General features: G+C 58.6%; 1 protein-coding gene across 1 annotated transcript; it reads left to right on the top strand.

The window, feature by feature from the left end:
• The first annotated feature begins 693 nt into the window (after positions 1–693).
• On the top strand, positions 694–16850 carry SLC43A2 (solute carrier family 43 member 2). The gene is made up of 14 exons (XM_089483973.1): positions 694–750; positions 1496–1722; positions 4727–4982; positions 5798–5853; positions 6131–6207; positions 7813–7905; positions 8271–8404; positions 8682–8884; positions 11030–11176; positions 12410–12554; positions 13256–13391; positions 13894–13967; positions 14875–14998; positions 15527–16850. Exons 2-14 carry the CDS (start codon positions 1563–1565, stop codon positions 15686–15688), a joined length of 1767 nt encoding a protein of 588 aa, XP_089340099.1. The 5' UTR covers positions 694–750; positions 1496–1562; the 3' UTR covers positions 15689–16850.
• Positions 16851–18560: the final 1710 nt, after the last annotated feature.

Here is an 18560-nt window from a genome sequence, read left to right as displayed (position 1 = left end):
TGGGCTTGCATGGAGCTGCAGGGCCCATCATCCCCAAGCCCTTTCTGCCCAGCTGTGTTGGCCCTGGCAATGGCTGGGCAGGGCCTTTTGGCCCCACGAGGCTCTAGGGACACTTGGAAGCAGGGCCAGGGGCATCCATCCCTCCATCCTCCCCTGCGAAGCCCCAGGACTACAACTCCCATCCTCCCCGGCAAGGACAGGCCCAGGGCTCCCAGCAGCACCCCCTCCCTCCCTCAGTGCCAGAAGGGGATGCTGGGCATTGCAGTTGGGGGTGGCACCAGAAAAAGAGAGAGAGAGAGAGAGAGAGAGAAGGGCCAATGCCTCCCCTCCAAGGAAGGAACCGAGGGCCCAGCTGCGGAAAGGCTTCTGAAGGGGAGGGCAGTGCTCCCGAAGGCGGACTCACCCTCCTCCTTGAAGCGGCTGCTCCGCTCTCGGGGGCGAGGAGGCTGGCGCTCTGTCCATGCCCAGAGGACCCTTCCTTCCCGCCTCTCTCTCTCTCAGACGTAGAGAGCGCCGGCGGGGAGCTCTGATTGGCTGAGCGCGGGCCGGCAGCCAATGAGCGCCCGGCTTTCCCTTTGGCTCCGCCCCCGTAGGGATAAAAGGAGCCAGGCTCCCAGGAAACCAGCGAAGAGAGCGAGGTCGCAGCGCATCCTTCCGCCGCCTCCTCCTCCTCCTCCTCCTCCTCCTCCGAGGAGAGACCCCGGCCTCCCTCCCTTCCAAGCGGAGCAGCAGCAGGAGGACCAGATCAAGGTGAAGGAGGCCTCTCTGCCTGCCTGGTCCCTTCGCAGAGAGGAGCCCCTGGGGCCGGCCCCTCTGCCCTGGAGGGCCCTTCGGGGACCTCGGCTCCTGCCCCGCTCCCTCCCAGGCCCTGGACTGGGGGCCCTTCCCTGCCTCCTCCCTCGCAGCCCCGAGCCCCTGGGGTCCCAGTTTGGGAGGCATGGGGGCCAGACTCTCTCGGGGGCTGGGGTCCTCCATTTCCCTTGGGGCCCTCCTCCTCGCCCTCCCGGCCACTCTTCCCCAGACCCCTTCCCCAGACCCCGCCTGCCCCGCTTGTGCCAGCCCTGTCTCCTCCTCCGGGGTCCCCTCTTGCTGGCTCCCTTCCAGACCTTTGCTGGAAGTCCCTCCCTGCCTCCCTCCAATTCCTGACTTGTTGAGGGCTGCGGAGGGACTGTGGGTCGTTTCCCCAAGCCCCCCCCCCCCCCCCCCCCCGGCTTCAAAGGCCATTGCCAGCCTCCGAGGCTGAGAGAGCTTCTCTTGCCAAGTGGGTTCCCGCAGCCCAGCCGGGATTCAAAGCCTGGTCTCTGGGGTCCTGACCCAACACTCAAACCACTGCTTTCTTTGCGGCAAGTCTAGAGCAGGTGCCACTGGACTGCAGCGCCCATCGTCCACTCCCTTGGAGCACTGGCCTTGCTCTGGGGGCCGTCAAAGGAGGGTCCCATGGAAGAGGCCTTTTGCTTTGTCCGTTGCATGACAACTACTTTCCTCTCTTTCGCAGGCCGGCCGCTTGGAGGATCCGCTTGGCGTTTTGGAGGAGGCCGAGTGACCGCTGCCCGGCCACAACCATGGTGCCCACCTTGGCCACGGCCCACCGGCGGCGCTGGTGGATGGCCTGCACGGCCGTGGTGGAGAACCTCTTCTTCTCGGCCGTCCTCCTGGGCTGGGGCTCCCTCCTCATCATGCTCAAGTCGGAGGGCTTCTACTCCTACCTCTGCCTGCTGCCAGGTAAGGCCAGGGCTTTGGGACAGGGCCACCACAGACTTAGGGGCCCCCTGGCATTCGGGTGCCCAACTAGCCAGTGGGGTCAGGTGGGCAGTGAGCCACCATCTCTGGATTACGGATGGTTTCCAGGGCCACTCCTGCCACCCACCAGGCAGGGCATTGCAACATCTGATGGCAAGGGTTCAGTAAATGGCTCATAAATGGATCTCCGTGGCTGATGGGATTAACAGCCACTAAAGAATCAGAGAGGCTACGGAGCCGTGGGGCCTATAGGGCATGACCCCCAGTGGCTCAGGCCAAGGAAGAGCCCGGTTCCTGTGCTCAGTCGCTTTGGGGACAGAGGGATTCCTCCTCTGCTGGCCTTATTAAGCTCATCCTTGAGAAGAGCAGCCCTGGAGCCGATGGCACTGTGTCGGAAAGGCTCCTGCCGGCCTGTGGCTAGTTTGGGCCAGTGGGGTGGGCAGGCCGGTGCTCCCCCTCGGCGGTCTGGCCTTTGGACCCTCGTCTTGCCTATCTCTTTCCTTCCTCCTTTTTGGTGCACTTTGGCCTCTCTGTCTGGCCTTGAAGTCTGCCTCTCTCAAAGGTGTCAGCAAAAACTGTGGGGCTCGTAATCTGGCCCCAGGGCTCCCTGGCCGGCCTTTGCCCCAGACGTTCCTGGCAACGGAGGGGAGGTAATCAAGGCTGCAATGCCAGGGAGCCCCCAAGGAAGGGTGCTTTTGCTTGAATGTCAGTTCCTCTCTGTGCCCTCCTTCTGCCCCAAAGGCACTCCAGAATGTGCCCCACAGAGAAGAGTTCCTGTGTGTTGCTGGCCAGGCAGAGGGGCAGGGAAAACTGGCCCCAGAGGCTCCAGATGGGAGAAGGGCTGCTGGCAAGTGCCAGGCCATCCCTGCCAAGGAGTGTCCTGGGTTCGACTGTTGTCAGCCTCTCCAGCCAGACTGGCAAAAGGCGGCTGCCAGTCTGTGCTGGTCATGCTGAACTGGGAGAGTGAGGCTGAGGCTCTGTAGGAAGCAGACTGCTGTTCCCAGAGGATGGCTGGATGTTTCTGTGCCGGTCGCAGGGAAGCTGAGCAGGCTCCATGATAGACTGCCTTGGTAGCAGGAGGCTCCCTTTGGCTCTGACAGGTAGCTGAGAAGCCCTCTCTTCAAGGGTTTCCCTAAAGACACCTCATCTTTGGCCCGTCTTGTGGAAGTGAGCTCCGTAGGCCAGGTTTCTTATGCTCCGCTGGAGAGTCTTTTTCCTTTTGGCCGCCCTGACCCTGAGTTAGTTTCCTGCCCCCCTCCATGGGACTCATCATCTCAGCCGCCTCAGCCCTGAGAACTTGTTGAGGCAGCAGAAGGAGGAACGCAGCTGAGTCAGCGAGGCGGCTGCCTCATAATCGGCCTCTTATCATCCTCTGGAAGGATGGCGGAGGTTGCCCCTTTGCTTGGCAAGCAGGGGGGGCTGCAGGTCCTGTGACTCCCCCCGCTTCCTCCTTCCTCGGTTAGGAGGCTGAAGTCACCCTTTGCTGCCAAGTTAATGGAGACCTAGAGACAGGAGAATGCCCCCCAATGCTTGCTCATGGAAGCCATCAGCTGCCTGAGATCTTGTGGAGTGGAGGTGCTCTGAGGCCGCTCCCCAGATGCTGTGGGGAAGGGGCACGGTCCCCTTGGGCTTTCCCCTCCCAAAGATGCACACCTGGGTGACCTCCCAACACCCCCCACTCCTTTTTGCAAGTTCTGTTTTGGAAACAGGCGGGGGGGGGGGTGCTGGTCAAAAGGCACCTAAGCCTAAAAGCGTTGCTGGAGGTTTTGTAAACCTTTCCTGTAAACAGCAGCTGTGTGTATATTGGGGTGAGGTATATGGCACATGGGGGGCTGTCTCTCTCCTTCCTCACCATGGTCCCAATGGACTCCCTCCCCAAACTACCAGTTGCTGAGTGCCTTGGGGAGAGTCCAGCCCTAAGAGCAGCCCTGGCAATGCCTCTTCCCCTTCCTCTTTGCCCCACCTGGCATGTCTGAGCCCCCCAGTTGGGCTTTCCTAGCTCTGGCGTGAGCCCTGTCCATCCTCAGCCCTCGCGCCCAAAGGGGGGGATGCCCATGAGAAAGGTCTGTAACCTGAGCCAGACCTTCCAAGGACATTGCTGGGGGGGGGGGGGGGGAGGCTGCTGCCGTCCAGTGTTTCCACTGCAAACACAGGTCTGTTTGTGGTGAGGAGGCACCTGATGCTACGCTTGGAGAATGTGAGCCCTCCTCATGTGCTCTGGGAGGGAGAGTTGGCAGCCGGTGGAGGAGAAGGAGGAAGACCTGAGTCTGAGGGCTTGTTTACCCACCCAGCCTTTCCAAGCCCCCTTCCTATCTGCCCCCCTCATCAACGGCTGACATGAGACTCTTGTCTGCTGACTCTGGTGGGCTCAAAGCCCAACCTTTCTCCTCAATCTGTTTCCTGACCCCAAGATCCCCCCCCCCCCCCACCTTGCCCCACTGGCTCTCCCTGCCTGCTTCAGGAAGCCTGGTTAATGTTTGCTCAGAGCAGCTGGCAAGGGCTGAGTTGCTGGGGAGACAACGGGGCGGGGGGCTGGGAACATAGAAGGAGGGGGGAGATGTGGCAATGGGGAGCAGGGAGCCCCTTGCCCCTCAAAGTCCTCCGGCCCCTTGCTGCTGCTGCCCTCTGTGTCCAGGCCCCTTCTTACTCGCTCTGGCCCTGATGGCTCAGCGCTGTCTCCCTGGGATGGAGGCAAGAGGGCCTCTCTTCCAGAGACTCTAGTCCTCATGGCCAGAGCAATGGGCCATCTATCCTAGTGCTGCCAACGCTGACTGGTGGCCACACTCTCCAAAGAGGCTGAGCTTTGTCCCTGTCCTGGGACTGCTGGATACTGGCAGCTCCCACATCGCTTGGGCATTTAGTCTGCTCTGTATTTTAGTACAAACTTGAAACGGGCACTTCCCTCCCAAGAGACAGAGTCACGCTTGACCTGACAGTGCCCTGGTCTGGCTCTCCTGGCTCTGACCCATCCTTTCTTCTCTCCCAGACAATTACTCCACCAGTGCTACCAATTCCAATTCCTCACCCGGTGGCAACCAGACAGAGTCAGCAATGGCGGCAGCATTGACGACGACAGAAGCTGAGCCGGTGGTGCGCATGAACGGTTGGCTGATCTGCAAGGACCAGGATGAGATGCTCAACCTGGCCTTCACTGTTGGCTCCTTCCTGCTGAGCGCCATCACTTTGCCCCTAGGCATTGTTATGGACAAGTACGGCCCCCGGAAGCTGCGGCTCCTGGGCAGGTGAGTCCACTTTGGGGAGCATGCTTTGCCTCTGGGGTCAGCCATGCATTGCTTTGCTAGTTCTTGGGCATCTCTTGAAGGCAGCTTTGGTGTTGCTCCAAGGACTTGCTTCCTTGAGTGTTAAGTAGCGCTTTCGACTCACCAAGACTGGGCCCTCCATGACCCAGCTGCTTCTCAGACCATTTCATTCTGTTCAGTGCAGCACAACCCTCTGAGGGGGGGTCACCATTTGCATCTCTCAGGCCCTCCCCACTTTGCCCCACATGCCCATGGCAGCACTTCCAGCCCCATCTCATTTCCAGGAAAGCTCCTGCTGGAATCAGTGGCATTTCCCTAGATAGACTACTACATCATTTAGCATCCTGGGATTGCTTGATGTTATTAATTACAAATACAAATAAATATTGTATTGTATTTGTTGTTAATTAAAACAAAAAGGGCAAGCTCCAAGAACATATGAGTCTGCAGCTGAACCTGAAAATGCATCCAAGCAATCCTGGACCGCATTTTTCCTCCTCTTCCTTGGCCTTCGCTCTGATCCAGCCCAAGTGGCTTCGTAGCCAGATGATGGAGGAAGAGGGGCACAGGAGGGGCCCCACTATCTGCCCGTTCACCTGCTCTCTCCTCCGGGTTGTGGGCCCCATTAATGGGGGGGGGGGCTTCAGGAACAGTGGCTCCGCCAAAGGCAGACAAGGGGCCCCTGCCTGCTGAACTGGGGCATCCTTGGCCCCCCCTGCCAAAAATGAGAGGGGCAGCCTGGGCTGTTGTGCCCACTGGGCTTCCTGCCTGAGGCTGAGCTGCTCCTTCCTTCCCAGTGCCTGCTTTGCCGCCTCCTGCTTGATGATCGCCTACGGAGCCAGCAACCCTGATTGTAAGTATGTGGGGCTGGGTGAGACAGGCCCCCTGAGAGTGGGGTGGGGGGCTGTTGAAGGATGGACTTGGGCCCAATGTGGCCTTACTGTCCAAGGCGGGGGGGGGGGAGTGCCAAATTTTGGCAACTCTGGCTTGAGGGAGTGCCCCATGGATGCCAGGCCCTCTGGGGCTGAGGGGCAGCCGTCCCACCTGTTCAGGGGCTGGGGGTCCCTGCTGCAGTGGTGCCCTTTGGGGGCTGGACCCATGCCTCTAAGGGTCCCCTTCTCCCTCCCCAGCGCTGTCAGTGCTGATCTTCATCTCGCTGGCGCTGAATGGCTTTGGAGGAATGTGCATGACCTTCACTTCCCTCACGGTAAGTGCCATGGCCAGGGCAGGGTAAGGCAAGGGTGGCATGGTGGAGCATACCCCCCCTTCTCATGGCGTCCTCCCCAATGGGATTCTTGAGGTCAGCCTTTGGGGAGGGGGAGACTTGAGGCTGCCTAAGGAAGAGGGTGTAGAAAGCCCGTATGGTGTACCATGGACCAGGAGAGGAGGGTTTGAATCTTCTGTGCTTGGCCCTGGTAAACCCACTAGGTGGCCTTGGGTATGTCACACTTTCTCAGCCTCGGAAGAAGGTAAAGGCAAACCCCCTCTGAACAAATTTCTGCCAAGAAAACCCCATGACCTGAAAGAACACAACAAGGAAGTAATGACGGTCCTGAGAGCCAGCGTGGCCTCTCTCCCTAAGGCAGCTGGCTGGGGGAGGGGGTCCGTCTCCCTCATCCCCCAAATGGACAGGAGGCCTCACTGCAGTGCAGGCCCCAATGATGCTGCAGTGCCCCTTTCTTGCTCCCCCCCCCCCAAGGCACTGCTCTGCAAACGAGAGTCGCCTCCTCCTCCTCCTCTGCTCTGGGGTTATTTAAGGACCTGGCTGCTGCATTGCATCTCTCTCTCTCTCTCTCTCTCTTGAGAGAGAGAGAGAGAGAGAAGCTGCAGAGCCAGTGGAGGATGGAGGGAGGGAAGCAGGTGAAGCGCCTTCCTTCCCCCCCCCCCCACGCCTGGCAGGAAACATCCTCTTTGCAGGAATCTCCTCCTTGGACAGCTGAGAATCAGCAGCTGGGGGGGCTCTTCTGTGGTTCCCCCTCCCCAGGAATTGCTAGGAAAGGATGGGGAGCTCTGAGTGCAGTTGGCACGCTTGGCACCTGAATGCAGTCACAGAAGTTGGGGTTCAGGGGAGGAGAGAAGGGCGTCACCCCTGGATGAAAAGGGTTCGAGTGAAAGATGGGTATCTTTTCAAGAAGTTCTGTTGGGCCCAGAGGCTTAATGGAGGCAGCCCTCTTGCAGGATTTTGCTGGGCCTGAGGCTCATGGCTTAACCCAAGACAGAGGAGGACAAAACCTGAGACCAGTTGCCCAACCCATTCGTGGCTGCTGTTGTGTCTGTTTGGGGCCAGAGCTGGGTTGGTTTGCACAACAGCTGCTGAGTTGGAGTGTCAGTCCAGACAGTGTCCTGGCAGCGCCCTGGAAGGTCCACATGCCCTCTTGGCTGCCCCGTCTTGCCCGATCAGCTGTACCTGCAGCGGTCAGCCCAGGACGGAGTCTTGCGAAAGTCACAGCTGCCTCCCAGCTGAGCCAAGCCCCGTCCGTCCAGCTCAGTTGCTCCCTCTTCTGGGTCTGAGCTGTGGGGCTGAGTCCCCCCTGCCCTGCCCAGGGTACTTAGGGGCTCCTTTGAGGAGCCTGTGGGACTCCCTATGCAGCCATTAGGACCCCTTTTACAGGGCTCCCTCTCCACGCTTTGCCAGCAGAGGTTCTCCAGGCCAGTCCTTGGGGGCAGCAACAGCATCACCACCACCACCATCATAATCTCTGGGGAGGGCTGCTAGTAGAAGGCCCTTCTGTGTGCAAGTGCCACCACTGCCCCTCAGTGCAGACTGAGGGTGTGGGTCCAGCCTCTCAGCCGGCCCTCCTTCCTTCTGCAGCTGCCCAATATGTTTGGTGACCTCCGCTCCACCTTCATCGCCCTCATGATCGGCTCCTACGCTTCTTCCGCCGTAACCTTCCCAGGGATCAAGGTAGGCCCTCTCCCACCCGGGCGGTTTGACCAGAGGCCAGGGAGGCCGTAGTGGCCCCTTCGCCAGGGAGCGCCAAACAGGTCTCTGCCAGTCTCCAGTTTCCCACCTGCCGTGTCCAGATCCGTCCCTCAAGAGCAAGCCAGTTCTGGCCAGTGTCCCACCTTGCGCTCTAAAGGTTGAGAGTGCCTTGTTGTCTCCTGGCTGAGATGTTGAAGTGAAACCCCAAAAGGAAGGGAGGGAAGAAGGGGTCACTTTCCCATCAGTTGGTGCTGAAAGTGGGGTCCCCTCCAGATGGCCTTGGCTGCCCCAAAGGCCCCCCTCCTGCCCAGTGGTTGATGGCTGTCCTTCCTCCTTTGTGCCCCCAGGTGATCTATGACGTTGGGGTCTCCTTCATTGTCATCCTGGTCGTCTGGGCCTGCTGTGCGGGGCTTGTCTTCTTCAACTGCTTCTTCAACTGGCCGCTGGAGCCCTTCCCGGGCCCAGAAGACATGGATTATACGTGAGTCCTCAGCCGGAGGAGGGTGAAGTAAGGGGGCTTGTGACAGGTGAGGCAGCACGAGGGAGGCACCCATGGGGTGCAGAGCTATTCCCTGGGCCTGAGCGTGAAGCCTCTTTTAGGGAAGGATGGGTAGGCCCAGGGCAGCCCCACACAGATCAGAGCCTGCACGAGCTCCTCTGTGGGGCTGACGGGGAGAGGTCTCCCACCTCAGCCTCCAAAGTGTGCTGAGTGGCCAGGGTGACCCACTGCGTCCGGCTTCTCTCCCTCGGCCGGACAGGGTGAAGATCAAGTTCAGCTGGCTGGGCTTTGACCACAAGATCACAGGCAAGCAGTTCTACAAGCAGGTGACCACGGTGGGCCGGCGGCTGAGCGTGGGCAGCTCCATGAAGAGCCAGAAGGAGGTGGCTCCCCTGCAGGGCAGCCACAAGCTCTGCCTCTCCACCGTCGACCTAGAGGTCAAGTGTGAGCCGGACAATGTGGGTGAGTAGCTGGCTGGATAGCCAGGGAAGGGAGGGTGGGGTGGAGGACTAGGTGAAAGCCCTGGCTATTCAAAGGCCCCCTGCTGCCCCACGACTCTGGCACCTTCCTGGGCTCCGGCAGCTCTCCACTTCCGCTTGTGGTGTGTGTGCTGAGTGTGCATCCGGTTGTCACTCTGCCCGCCAGACACTTGTGTGGAAATGGAGCTCTGCTGCAGGCTTCCTGTTGTGCTTCCCTGGCTGAGCTGCTCCGCTGGGGGGATCAGTGGCCCCTCTTTCTGCTCCTCCACCAACTTCACTGCCAAAGGGAGGCAGTGGCTCAGGGCCTGTTGCCTCGTGGGCTTCCTCTCAGTGTGGGGAAGGAAAGTGGGAGTTCCCCTTCCCCCCGAGAAAACAAAGAAACTTCAGCCAGTGCTTTCTGTGATATGCAACTGACACGTGGAACCCTTGCTCATGAGACGTAGTGGTTCATGATGGGGAGACAGGCAGGCGGTGGCTCCGTAGCCTTGTGAGTGGGAGACTGCCATGGTCGCCTTAGCTGATGACCTTCGTCTGGGCATCGACAGGGGTAGTGTGACGCTGTTGGTGCTTCTGGACCTCTCAGCTGCGTTTGACACTATAGATCATCCTCTTGAATCGCCTGAGAAGGTTAGGAATAAGAGGCACTGCGCTCCAGTGGTTCCATTCCTTCCTCTCGGGCAGATTCCAGAGGGTGGTGCTCAGAAATGGTTGCTTGGCAAGGAAGGAGCTTAATTGTGGCGTCCCACAGGGTGCCATTCCGTCCCCAATGCTTTTCAACATTTACATGGAGCCGCTGGGAGAGATCATCTGGAGGCATGGGGCTGGGTGTTACCAGTATGCTGATGACAACCAGATATACTTCTTGTCACAGTCTTCAGCTTCGACTTCAGATGGCATCTTGCCTCTCAATGACTGTCTTAAGGCAGTAATGGATTGGATGAGGGAAAACAAATTGAAGCTGAATCCAGACAAAATGGAGGTACTTACGGTATCGGCTCCGAACCCAGGTATTGGGATACAACCTCCAGTCCTAGAAGGGGTCACACTCCCCTCAAAGGACTGTGTTCGCAGTCTGGGGGTGCTCCTAGATTCGTTGCTTCACATGACAAATCAGGTGAATGTGACGGTCAGGAGTGCCTGTTATCAGCTCCAGGGGATACACCAGCTGCGCCCTTTCCTGGAAGTCAGGGACCTTGAGACCGTAGTACATGCGCTGGTAACCTCACGCCTTGACTTCTGCAATGCACTCTACATGGGGCTACCCTTGTGTTTGGTCCGGAAACTTCAATTAGTTCAGCACATGGCAGCCAGATTGGTCTCTGTTACATCCAGAAGAGACCATATAACACCGATGTTAAGATCACTCCACTGGCTGCCCATCAGTTTCCGGGCCCAGTACAAGGTGTTGGTTATCACCTTTAAAGCCCTAAATGGCTTGGGTCCAACCTATCTTCGGGACGGCCTCTTTCCATATAATCCTCCCCGCACACTTAGATCCTCAGGGAAAAACTTGTTACAGCCTTGTAAAACAAGGCTGTCTGTGACCTCCCAGAGGATCTTTTCAGCTGTTGTGCCCAGATTGTGGAATGGCCTTCTGGACGAGATCCGTCACATTACCACTCTAAACAGCTTTAAAAGAGCTATAAAGACGGATCTCTTTTGGCAGGCCTTGCCTGAATAGTTCTCTGGCCATCGGAAGAAAAATCTAACTGCTGACCTCTGATTTCACCACAGTTATTGTACTGTTTTTAAGTATGCTTTATGTTTTAAATTACATTGTTTAATTGTATTTTAAGAGTGGTTGGGTTGAGGGTTCGGACTGTATATTTTAATCTTGTAAGCTGCCCCGATTGCATTTTGTAGAGAGGTGGGATATAAATAAAATTTATTATTATTATTATTATTATTATTATTATTATTATTGCTGTTGCCCCTTCCCTCCGGCAGGCTGCAACATGTGGGCAGTCAGACCATCTTGGGTGTGTGTGTGTGTCTTTCTCTTTGTCCTTCAGATGAGAAGGGGAGGAATGGGGTGGGTGGGCTGAGCGGAGCTGTACAGTCCCATGGAACAATGGACTCTTCTGGGGGTCTGATGCCCCTCTTCCTTCCTTCCTCTCCCATTTTGCAGCCACCCCATCATTCATGCACAGTGTCTTCAGCCCCATCCTCCTCCTCAGCCTGATCACCATGTGCGTCACGCAGCTGAGGCTCATCTTCTACATGGGCGCCATGAACAACATCTTGGAGTACATGGTGGATGGCGACCTGGAGATTGGTGGGTACCTCTTCTCTCTCTGCAGAAAGATGGCGTGGGGCTCCCAGATACTGTCAAGGAACCCCCATCCCAAGATCCCTCAAATGTTTTACCACAGGAAGGAGCCTTGGGGCCCAGGAGGAAGGACCTGTTATTCTCCATTCTTGAGGTCTTCTAATAATGCCCAGTGACCACCCACAAGGAGCCTCCGGGGGCCTCTGGCCTTGTGGCACATGCCCAAGGAGAGCACTCCAAAGGGCTGCCCCCTTCAGCAGAGGCACAGTGCCCTTTCCCCCAGCAGTGCCTCGGTGGGAGCAAGGCAGCCACTTGTTGAAGGTCAAGGCTAATGCCATCCGCCTCCATGGCTACTTTCCTGGGCCAGGTCCTCAAGTCTGGGGCCAAGAGGCCCAAGTGGGCTCCTCAGAAGGGGCCCCAATGCTTCTCTCCTCAAGGCAACAGGTCCCTTGAACGTGCAGCTGGCCTCCATGACCCCCTTCGCCCCCAGAGCAAAGGGGAGGACAGCTCCTAGACTAGCTGGCCTTTTGCAAGTGACTCAGAGCCGCTATTTATAGCTGCTGGAAGGGAGCCAGCCAGGAAAGGGAGCGCTTGACAAGAGCCGCTGGTTGCTTGTCTTTTGCCCAGCAGGACGAAACCATTTGCTCTTGCGCAGCAGCAAGATCCAGTTTGGGCTTGCTGAATCTGGAACCAGTGGCTGCGCCGATAAACCAAGAGGCACTTCCATGCAAAACAACAGGCGGGCGGGGAGGGAGGGGGAGGCTCCCTGCAGGGCCTCACAGGGGATGCCAGGCTGCTCCCCCAACCGGTGGGAAGCCCCCTTCTACACACTCGGCCAGCTTCCCCTGGCTCCCTTCTCCTCAGGTTTCTGACTGTTTCAGCCCCTTTCTCTTCCCCCAAGGAAGCTGATCCAGATTCCCTCCTTGGCCCATCTAGGCACAGCTTCGCTATAGGCCAGTTTGGAGGATGGGAGCCTGAGCCCAAAGGTGCCTTCCTGCTCCTGGTGCCCAAACTGCTTATCAGCCCACCACCTTCCCCCAGCTCTGCTTCGGAGCAGCAGGGGCTGCAGTGGGGGGGTCTCTTCAAGGCACAAACACCCTCCTGATGCCAATGGAGGCAGAGGCTGGCCTGGCCGTGTCCGTTGCCACACGGTGCCTGTCCCTACGCCTTTTGGGGGCAAAGCCAGGTGTCCCTGTGGGACCCCCGTGGGCTCTGACGCTGCCCTCCTTTCCTTTCCAGTTGACCTTTACACCTCCATCTTTGGAGTCCTGCAGCTGCTCTGCCTGGTGACAGCACCGGTGATCGGGTGCATCATGGACTGGAGGCTGAAGGACTGTGACAACGGCCCCGAAGAGGCGGAGGAGGAGGAAGGGCCGTCCGTCCAGTGCGTAGACCCCCAGCAGGCCCCTCTCTGTCCACTTAGCAGAGCCAAAGCCATCCCCAACCCTATCGTCCACCTGCCTGCTTTTCTGGCCCAGCATTCTAGTGCAAGGCTAGGAATGTGTGGCCCTGCAGTACTGTGGGACTACAACCCCTATCATCCCTCACTTGTGGCTAAAGCCAACAGGAGCTGCAGACCTGGAGGGCCCTTCTTCCCTCCATGGTTCAGAGCTGCATGCCTCAAGCGCATTTCCCATCAAAGGAGGACAGGGAGGCTGAGGTGCAACTGGGTCACTGGGCCAAGGTTTCTGTGGCAGCCATGGGCTCGCCCTCCTCCTCCGCTGACCTAGAAATGGGGAGAGCTGGAGGCAGATGGCTTGCCTGGGCAAAAGGTTTCCTGCCACAACTTGCCACTTGTGGCTGCCTTTGCTGGGCAACTCCCAGGTCGCATGTGGGCAGCAGGGCGGATGAAGCCAGGCTCAAGGTGGGCCTCTGGCGGTGGCTGGACCACCACTCCCAGTATCCCCTGGCCAGGAGACGCAGTGCTGAGGGTGGAAGGCAGTGACAGGCCAGCCAGGCCCAAACCCAACGGAGCTCTAAAGGCAAGGCTAGCATAGGGGAAGGACTCCTTCCTTCCAGAAGTGTTGCTGCTGGTGTGTGTGTGGGGTTCTTTGCCCATCCTGAGCCCCCTCTTTTTCACCCCAGGGGCAGTAAGAAGAAGAAGAAACATCGCGACCGGCAAATCCAGAAGATTTCCAATGCCACCCGGGCCTTTGCTTTCACCAACCTGCTGCTGGTGGGCTTTGGGGTCACCTGCCTCATCCCTAACCTGCCCTTACAAGTGAGTCCTTGATGGCTTTGGGAGCCACCTTGTCCAACAGGGGGAGGCCCCACGGAGGAGAGACCGTGGGTCCCATGTGTCTGCATGAGCCTCTCTGTTGCCTTCAGGCTGCCAAGCTTGTCTCTCTGGGTCAGTTTTGAGTCCTCCAGTTGCCTCTTTTGGGGAGAGGTCTATTCAGGCAGCCCTCCTTTAGCTTATGGAGGGTATATTTCAACTGAATGTGAGAAGGGACTTCCTGACAGCAAAAGAAGCAGAGGGGTCTCTGGATGTCTTCCAAAAAAGGCTGGACAGCTGTCAGAAGAGGGAGCTCTAACTGGAGAGCCTGTGCTGCCCATGGGGCTGGGCTTGGGGACCTCTGGAGACCCCTTCCAGCTCTAGGATCCCATGTTCCCAATGCTGAATGGGTCCCTGTCTGCAGAGGTGGGTGCTCTTGCCCGGGGAGGGCTGGGACGTGAGGGGGACCCACTGTGGACGCCCCTTCCTTTTTCTTTCTTCCACTCAGATCCTTTCCTTCATCCTGCACACCATCGTGAGAGGGTTCATCCATTCTGCCGTGGGCGGCCTCTACGCAGCCGTGTAAGCTTCATGCCATCCTCCAGTGCCCACAAGAAACCCAGTGGGCACTCTGTGCCTGCCATGCGCTTGTTGTCTTTCTCCCCTGGATTGGCAGATCATCCATGCTGGCGATGCTCTTCCTTGCAGGGAATCCTCCTGGAGCAAGTCTGTCTCCTGCTGTGGGGCTCTCCTTTGGCCAGCAAAACCCCACCTCGCCCCCCATCCCACAGTGCAAGCAAGGGCTCTGGAGCCTTTGCTTCATCCTCTGTTTACCGTTTCTGTTCCTGCTGCAACTTGCCAGACCTGACCAGCTATTCCTCGCCCTCTGAGGGATGGAGGGAGCGTGGGGTGCATTTTTCGGAATACGTTAATATGGTATCAATGAGGGAGTTGGCTCAGCGCCACGACTCTTGTTTCCCAAGTGAAAGAGGTTGCTCAACTGCAGGAGCTGAGCTGAAACAACAACTCCCCGCCCCCCTCTGGCTGCCTTTGTCAGGCTCTGGCTTTCCGACTGCCCTCCTCACACTCAGCACTTTCTCATCAGTGCTGTCCTTCCACCTGTTTGTTGGGAGAACACATGTTTCTCCTCCAGAGAAGAGGGAACAGGGTGGGCTGGGTCTGCTTGGGGACTGACCCCTGCCCAAATGTTGCTGCTTCCTTTGGCCAACCTTCCCTTCACCTGGTCCTTCTGGCTAAGCCAGCCAAGTCAGCACCCAAGAGGATGGTGTGGGAAGCAGGGTCAGCCCCCCCCCCCCATTGCTTGGGGAACCCTTTGCAGAGGGCCAGGCCCTGTTCAGGCTACTCTGGAGTCCCCCTGAGTGCCTGCCATGGTGCCACAGAGGCATCTTGTCAAGGCCTAAATGAGAGGCTCAGTGGGAGCAGTAGGAGGCCTTGGGGTGCACAAAACTGACCCCTCTCCTCTCCTCAGGTACCCCTCGACGCAGTTTGGCAGTCTGACGGGGCTGCAGTCGCTGGTTAGTGCCCTCTTTGCCCTCCTGCAGCAGCCCCTCTTCCTGGCAATGATGGGACCCCTGGAGGGAGACCCGCTCTGGGTAAGGGAGGCTGCAGCCTCAAGTGGTCTGGCCAGCGGAGGCTGGGAGGTGGGTGGAGTGCTGCTTGCTGGTAGGCCTTGCAGGAGGTAGTTGGCCCCACAAAACCCTCTCCTGGCAGCCTGGTGTGTGAATGTGGCACTGGGTGGCTCTTAGACTCACCACTGGGGGTGGGTGCAGGCGGGGGGGCACAGCACAGGCTCTCTGGGCTGCTTCTTGGGTGGGTGAGCTTTTCAGGAGACCCAGAAGACCACTCTGGAAGCTTTGCTTTGGAAACAGAGGCTTCCTCTATGGGCTGCCTGGAGCAGGGCCATTGGGAAAGTGCTGCGGTCGCTTGGCGTCCTTGGCGCAGCTCCCGGGGCCCACCTTGTTTTTGTTTTCCCAAAAGATAATCTGACAGGGAGCAGCTGAGGACTGGCTTCAGGCACCCAGTTTCCCAATCACAGCCTTGAAAGGAGGGGGCAGTGCCAGGGCAGAAGCCAAGCCACCCTTCTCCCTGCCTCAGCCCTGACCCAGCTTCTCTTCCCGCAGGTGAACGTGGGCCTCCTGGGCGTCAGCCTGCTGGGCTTCTGCCTGCCTCTCTACCTGGTCTGCTACAGGCGGCGGCTAGAGCGGCAGAAGCAGCAGCAGCGGGAGGAAGCCAAGCTCTTCTGCAAGATCAACGGCACCCCTGACCAGGAAGCCTTCGTCTAGCTCTGTCCCTCTCCCGGCAAACCCATTGGAGGGGGGTGGACCTGCTGCCAGGGTCCTGCCTTTGGCCAGGCCCTCCTTTGCTGCCTGGCTGGCCCCCCACTCTGCCCCCACTGCCCTATTCCTTGCACCCAGAACCCTGCAGGGAGCCTCCTCTGCTTCCACAGGTGGGCCTTGCCTTGCGTTTCTCTTGAGACGCTCCCCCCAGACACCTCTTACTCTCTCCGAGCAGTGGGGGCGCTTCCTTCCTTAGGCCACCCGCCTGAGGGTCTCCTGCTCCGGAAGGGGCCAGAACAGCGCCTGTTCTCCATCTTGGATCTGTGCAGGATGCAGGTCCACTCCACGCTCTCCTTCCGTCGCCTGCCTTGGGCCTCCTCTGCCTTGTTTTGGGGGAGAAAAGGGAGTCCTCCAGGTGGGGCAGGGAGGACAGGCGCCCAAGGGGTGGGGGGGTCTCTGATGCACTGTGACAGAAAGTGAATGTATGGACTCTTCCCCCACCTCTTCTATGCTGCCTGAGACAAGGACAGGGATGTGTGGGCCTTAAACCCTTTGGCCCCAAACCTCCTGCCTGGCCCTGAACCGTTTACTGCTCCCAAAGAGCACAGGCTGGATCTTGGCTATGAAGGGCAGAGAGGAGGCCACCCAGCCAGCCTCACACGCCAGCTGGCCTGGACCGACTGCAGCCGGGGCTTTCCTCCCCCCCCAGCCCTGTGGTCTCCACTCAAGCAATAAACAGGTGGACATGACCGTGCCAAAGAGGGCCCGCCGAGAAGGCCAGCCGGTCCCTGGGCCAGCACCCCTCTCAGTTCCTCCGGAGGCCTTTCTCTCCAGGGACGCCTGAGAAGTTCTGGGTGGCGCTGAAGAATCCCCCAAGACCTGTAAAGGTGACTTTGTGACATGCTGCCTGCACACTCTTACACATGCGTGTGGCCCCCCAGCTGCAGCCCCGTCACGCCTGGAAAAAGGGCACCTGTCGCTCACTGAGCTCCAGCTGCCTGGCAGAGCAGTGGCGCACTCTTGTGGGCTCTAGAGAAACTGCGCTCGGCAGGCGAGGATTGCACTGATTGCAACCACAAGACCACCATCACCACCACCACCAACAATGTCTCTTGGTTCGTGTCTTAACACAACAACAATGACATCCCTGTTGTCTTGTGTCACTCTCACTGTCTTTTTTAAAAAAAGAAATATTGAAATGTGCTGCTTGTGTTGCTTTCGTAGTACCATTAGCAGACCCCCCCCTCCCTCCCTCCTTCCAAAACAGGTCCAGCCTGGCCCTCTCTGGCGGGTTTTTTTTTGGGGGGGGGGTGTTTCATGGTGGGAGGGAGGGTCAGCTGTCCCGTTGCTGGCTCCCAAACCTTGCCAGGAACTGGGAGCACTACCACTTTGGTGCCCCATGGCTGGATCCATGTGACCCCCAAGGCTGTGGGGCTGTAGCCCCATCCTCCCCTCCCCATGGGCCATGCTGGCTGGGGATGATGGGAGTCACACTGCCTTCCACCCTGGCAGTTCTCAATCTTTTGGGCCCCTTACTTCTTGGGCATCAATTTCCAAGGACTGCCCTCTTGGACAGGGGGCCTCAGAGCAGGGGCACTCTCCTTTGCTGCTAAGCTGGGGGGCTCTGGTCTAGTCCTCTCCATTTTCCCTTTCTGCCAAAGGGGGGCTGATGCAGACTCCCAGCTTGGTCCTTTGGCAAAAGCAAAAGATGGAGGGGGGGAGGAAATGGCGCCTAACCGACCTGTGAGCCAAAGCCTCCTTCGCTCCTGTGCAAGAAATGCCCCATCTGTCCCTCATGTAGACGTGCCATGTTTCAGGTGGCAGGGCAGAGCTTGGTTGGGGGATTCTGGGACTTGCAGTCCCAGGCTGTGCGCAAGGGGAGCCCTGAACTCCATGTTCTCTCCTTCAGAGCTGGAGGAGGCAATGGAGGCCGCCTTTGTGCAGCATGCAGTATTTATGGAGCTTCCAAGGGCAGAGTCCTTGGGCGCCTGGGGCACGGAAGGCGAGGAATGAGGGTTTCCTCCGGTCTCTTGTCCAGAGAGGGGGGCACAAGCGCGCACATGCCTCCTTTGAGTGTCCCGCCAGGTGGCACCAGAGGGCCTTGCTGTGTGAAAGCCACCTGCGGCAGAAGTGGCGCCCGCAGTGCCAGCGCTTACCAATGGCCACAGGCCTCACATCCCAGCAACAAAGGAGGAGGCTGGTGCCCTGATTCAAGCTAGCCTTTGCCTGGAAAACCTGAGTCAGAGAATGCTGGGACAGTCACCTCTTGGATGAAACCGGGCCCACCCTTTGGGCGACTCTCCCAAATGACAGGGTAGGAACCTAACTTCCGCCTCGGGGCTCTGCAAGCGGATGAATCACCCCATGTGCGCTTCCGCCCCTCTTTCTCTCGCCTGGAGAGGCATGAGGGTGGCAAGCGGACATCTTGAGGACTATGAGGCCGGCTGGGGCAGAGGCCTCTCAAGCCTTTGGTGCCCAAGGTCTCCTCTGGCCACAAAATGGTGGCAGAGGCCGCAGAGGCCTGGGGGTCCCAGCTTTGGACCACGCTCAGCCCTAAAACTCCTGGGCCAATGGCACTCCTCTCTGATCCTGGCCTACTTCACAGGGTTGCTGTGAGGGAGAAATGGGAAACCATGCGCACCAGTGTTGAACCTCTTGGAGGAAAGGTGGGCCAAAAAAGGGCAAACGTACAAGGAAACGTGCCAAGTGTCTGCGTTCATGCCTTCCCCAGCCATTACAAACGTTAGCAATATGAGCAGCTTATATTACTTTACGTAACACAGGACCCCAATGTGGCTGGAGAGGAAGAAATGTTCCACGCACCTGAAGGCAGGCCAGGCCAGGGGCTCCAAGGAAGGGCCTCTGCGCCACGCGTCGC

The sequence above is a fragment of the Sceloporus occidentalis genome, unplaced genomic scaffold (genome assembly GCF_023333645.1).
Source record: "Sceloporus occidentalis isolate IW3139 unplaced genomic scaffold, rSceOcc1.0.p SCAF_21, whole genome shotgun sequence".
NCBI classification, from domain to species: domain Eukaryota; kingdom Metazoa; phylum Chordata; class Lepidosauria; order Squamata; family Phrynosomatidae; genus Sceloporus; species Sceloporus occidentalis.
This window is presented reverse-complemented; position numbering and strand designations above follow the sequence as displayed.

What these genes read in the sequence shown, in the direction of transcription:
- SLC43A2 (XM_089483973.1), top strand. Translation starts at nt 1,563, where the DNA reads ATGGTGCCCACCTTGGCCACGGCCCACCGGCGGCGCTGGTGGATGGCC. An exon ending in TAACCTTCCCAGGGATCAAG is followed by an intron (nt 7,906 to 8,270) that starts GTAGGCCCTCTC and finishes TTGTGCCCCCAG; the next exon opens with GTGATCTATGACGTTGGGGT. An exon ending in TCCCTAACCTGCCCTTACAA is followed by an intron (nt 13,392 to 13,893) that starts GTGAGTCCTTGA and finishes TCTTCCACTCAG; the next exon opens with ATCCTTTCCTTCATCCTGCA.